Source organism: Benincasa hispida, chromosome 11, assembly GCF_009727055.1.
Source record: "Benincasa hispida cultivar B227 chromosome 11, ASM972705v1, whole genome shotgun sequence".
Taxonomy (NCBI): Eukaryota; Viridiplantae; Streptophyta; class Magnoliopsida; order Cucurbitales; family Cucurbitaceae; genus Benincasa; species Benincasa hispida.
The window spans coordinates 61,352,631-61,356,398 of record NC_052359.1 but is presented as its reverse complement, the minus strand read 5'-3'; the positions used below and the strand labels follow the sequence as shown (position 1 = coordinate 61,356,398).

Here is a 3,768-nt window from a genome sequence, read left to right as displayed (position 1 = left end):
CATTTGTAGGGACAAGTTTGACATATTAGCTTGAGGGTTTGAGAAACTTAGGTTCAGAAAAATTTCTATTTATTGTGTAGGTTTAGAAAAAATGGGTTATGATCAACATGCTAAATGTTTCAAGGTTTATGTCATAATTCAATAGTTAAGATATATATTATCGATTATTTAACCATTTTTTTTAGAAAGTTACAAAATGAACAGTAAACTACCAAAAAGGTCATATTTTTAGATGTTATTAGATGGGGATTAAGGGAATAGCATGAAAGTCTTTTCAAATTTAACATTAGTGATTGAGTTAAAAATAGTTAATTTGACACAATTTGGATAATCAATATTTAAGCTATTAAATTTGGGCATGAAATTCACACAAAAAATGGAGATGAGTTATATTCTATTTCTAATAGAGCTTATAAAAGGTAATCATTGATCCAAATCAACTTTTTTTTTTTCTTCCACCTTTTTAGTGTTTGAAGGCATTGAGTGGCTAATGGCTATATTTTTCTGTAACAATACTCTGCACTTTCCCCTTTCCCCTTTTTTCCTTTCTGGGTGGTGATTAGATTGTTTAATTCAAAATCTTTTAGCTTTTCTTTTATATGAATCTTAATAAGATAACAAACTCCATTTTACTTTATGGGAATTGGGAATTGATGATCTTTATATTGTATGAACAAAATCAAAAGTTTCTTTAGGCATTAATTGAATCCAGAGTAGAGTAATGAAGAGTTGTTTGGGTTTTTCATCTCTTGATAAGAAATATTTCCTTGTCTAGTAAAAAAGGGAAGAATAAAAAGGCAACAGAGAGATTTTTCGAAGTGGGATATGCCGTGGTTGTTGTTTTGACCATCCAAATTTCTCTCTTTAAAACAAGGCTGCGGCATTTCACTACAAAATCCCCCGTTTCCCATTTTATTGTACCTGCCGCAGCCCTGTTTTGCTTTCATTTTTTCTCTAGTTTTTTCTTGGGGTCGGGAAGGAGAAGAAGAAGAAGAAGAAGAAGAAGAAGAAGAAGAAGAAGAAATTGAAGAACTGAGCTATTAAGGGATGGTTGTTGACGATACGATGGAGATGAACGTTGCTGTTACTTTTGGAGGTCCTTCTACTTCTCGATTTCCCGATGCTTATCCCAAAAGGTATTTAGATCCTTTTGGATTCATTTTCTTTTTCGATATCTGGGTTTTCTTGATCGTTTCTTATTTTCTGTTTATGGGTTAATCGTAGATTTATATGATGGGTTTGATTAGGGGATTTTTGGGATCTGAAATCGGCGTTTCCGAGTGATTTTCGAGTGATATAGGGCGTTTTTTAAGGATGGTTTCGATTCGATTCAGTGTATTGGAGACTGAACATTGGTTTCTTGTTGTTGTGGATTGTTTCGTTTTATCTGTTTCTGTTGGGATTGTTTGTTCATTTTTCTTTAATCATTGAGTTTGTAAGTAATTTGTGTTCTGTTTGGTAAATCTAGGGTTTTGATGGAGGGAAGATACACTGGGGATTGACATCATCAGATTGTTTACAGGGTTATTTCTTCAGTTGGTGTGGTTTTTTTCTTTCTTTCTTTATTGCTTTCTTTGTGTTTTTCCCTTCTGCAATGGCAATATTCAACTTCTCAGAAACAAATAGGACTCCATAAGAGATGAGTTGAAATGAGAGATTCTCTCATCACAGCCCTTTCACTGGAGAATCATCATCCATCTACACTTTTATTCATGGATTCGAGTGCCTCGTCTCACGAAGAATTGGATTTGGAAATGAATAGGCAGATCGTTCTTCGTCCCCCCGATATTAATTTACCATTGTCAACTGAATGCAGCTACACTCTGCAGCCATGGAATTCTGATCACTGCAACATTTTAGATGTTGGACTTGTTTCACAAGTTTATGAGACTGAAAGTTTTCTTACTGTTCCAAAAGTTGTAAGGAAATGCACCAGACGAGTAGACAGCATTTGGGGTGCATGGTTTTTCTTTAGTTTCTACTTCAAGCCTGTGTTAAATGAGAAATCAAAGGCTAAGATTACACGCGATAGCAAAGGTGTTTCGGGATTTGAGAAGTCAGATCTTAAGGTCGATGTTTTTATGGTTCAGCATGACATGGAGAACATGTACATGTGGGCTTTCAAGGAGAGGCCGGAGAATGCATTAGGTAAAATGCAGCTTAGAAGTTACATGAACGGGCACTCTCGCCAAGGTGAGCCTCCTTTTCCTTTTGGTGCTGAGAAAGGTTTTGTTCGATCACATAGAATGCAACGCAAGCATTATCGGGGTCTATCCAATCCTCAGTGTGTACATGGGATTGAGGTTGTTGCATCTCCCAATCTAATGTCTCTCGATGAAGAACTACGAAAGAGATGGGTTGAACTAACTGGTAGAGACTTTAACTTCACTATACCACCTGAAGCAAGTGATTTTAGCTCATGGAGAAACCTTCCTAGCCCAGATTTTGAACTCGAGAGGCCAGTTCCTTCTGTCAAAAGTACTTTAAATCTTCAACCGAAGAAATTGCTCAACGGATCTACCTTAAATTTGTCAAACCACAACTGTGATATGATGGATTTATCACCTGTTACCAGCAAGAGAAGGAAAAGTTCATCTCCTAATATGAATGACGATGATTGCGTATTGATGGTCAATCCTCCCGACTGGATTTCAGATATGGATAAGCACTCGAACAGTCTGCAATGGTTGAATGACTTTAGTGGAGTTATGAAGAACAGTTACGGGCCTGTTACGGCTGCAAAGACAATATATGAAGATGGTGAAGGTTATTTAATAATCATCAGTTTGCCCTTTGTGGATCTACAAAGGGTCAAAGTTTCCTGGAGGAATACGCTCACACATGGCATTATAAAAGTTTCTTGTGTGAGCACATCTCGCGTACCGTTCATCAAGAGGCATGATAGAACTTTCAAGCTTTTAGATTCGTCTACCGAACATTGTCCTCCAGGTGAATTCGTGAGAGAGATTCCTCTTTCGACTCGAATTCCTGAAGATGCTAATATTGAAGCATACTACGATGGACCGGGATCTGTTCTTGAGATCATGGTCCCCAAACTCCGCGAAGGTTCAGAAGAACACGAGGTTCATGTTTGCCTTCGACCACTCCATGGAGTCAAATCTAATGTTAAGTTGAGATAGGCAGTTCTGAAAGAGAATTTAAAGCTGGTGGTTTGTCTTGTTGCCATGGTTGATGATATCAATTCACTAACTTATACCACAAGATAGAATTCTGTGAACCTCAATCTGTTTTTGACATTTTTCTTTTTCGATTTACGTCATTAGTCTTATGCATCTAGTCCCATTTTGATAGAACCCGACACTGATCATCGAAGTCATGATTCTTGAGAAATGGCTGATCATTTGGTTAATATCAATACTAAAAACTTATTTTTACATCTACTGTTGTTTTACCAGATTTCAACTTCAGAAATGTTGGCCTTTTATCCTTGTTCAAGTCTTAAGATCGTGTAAATGCTGCCTGCTCAGTTTCTCACTGTTCAAAATGCTCGTGAATTTTCCATCTTATTGGATCATGGATGTAAATCTCGAGGAAGGCGATAATGCTTTCTCGGGATCTTACAGAAGTTGTAAATTGTTGATGTTCTTCCCTTCTCGAATATGATAATTTGCATATCGTTTCCATTGATCGAAGGAAACAATTTCAACAAACAGAGGATGACTAAAAACTAACACGACAGTAAATTTCAATTGGCTCAAGAGTTGAGTTTGTATCAATTCCATCATCAAATGAAAAAGATGAAATAAA

At 36.7% G+C, this 3,768-nt stretch overlaps 1 protein-coding gene across 1 annotated transcript; it reads left to right on the top strand.

Annotated features, from left to right (window-relative positions):
• The first annotated feature begins 558 nt into the window (after positions 1 to 558).
• Positions 559 to 3,456, top strand: LOC120091095. The gene is made up of 2 exons (XM_039048934.1): positions 559 to 1,136; positions 1,469 to 3,456. Exon 2 carries the CDS (start codon positions 1,650 to 1,652, stop codon positions 3,138 to 3,140), a length of 1,491 nt encoding a protein of 496 aa, XP_038904862.1. The 5' UTR covers positions 559 to 1,136; positions 1,469 to 1,649; the 3' UTR covers positions 3,141 to 3,456.
• The last annotated feature ends 312 nt before the right edge of the window (positions 3,457 to 3,768 follow it).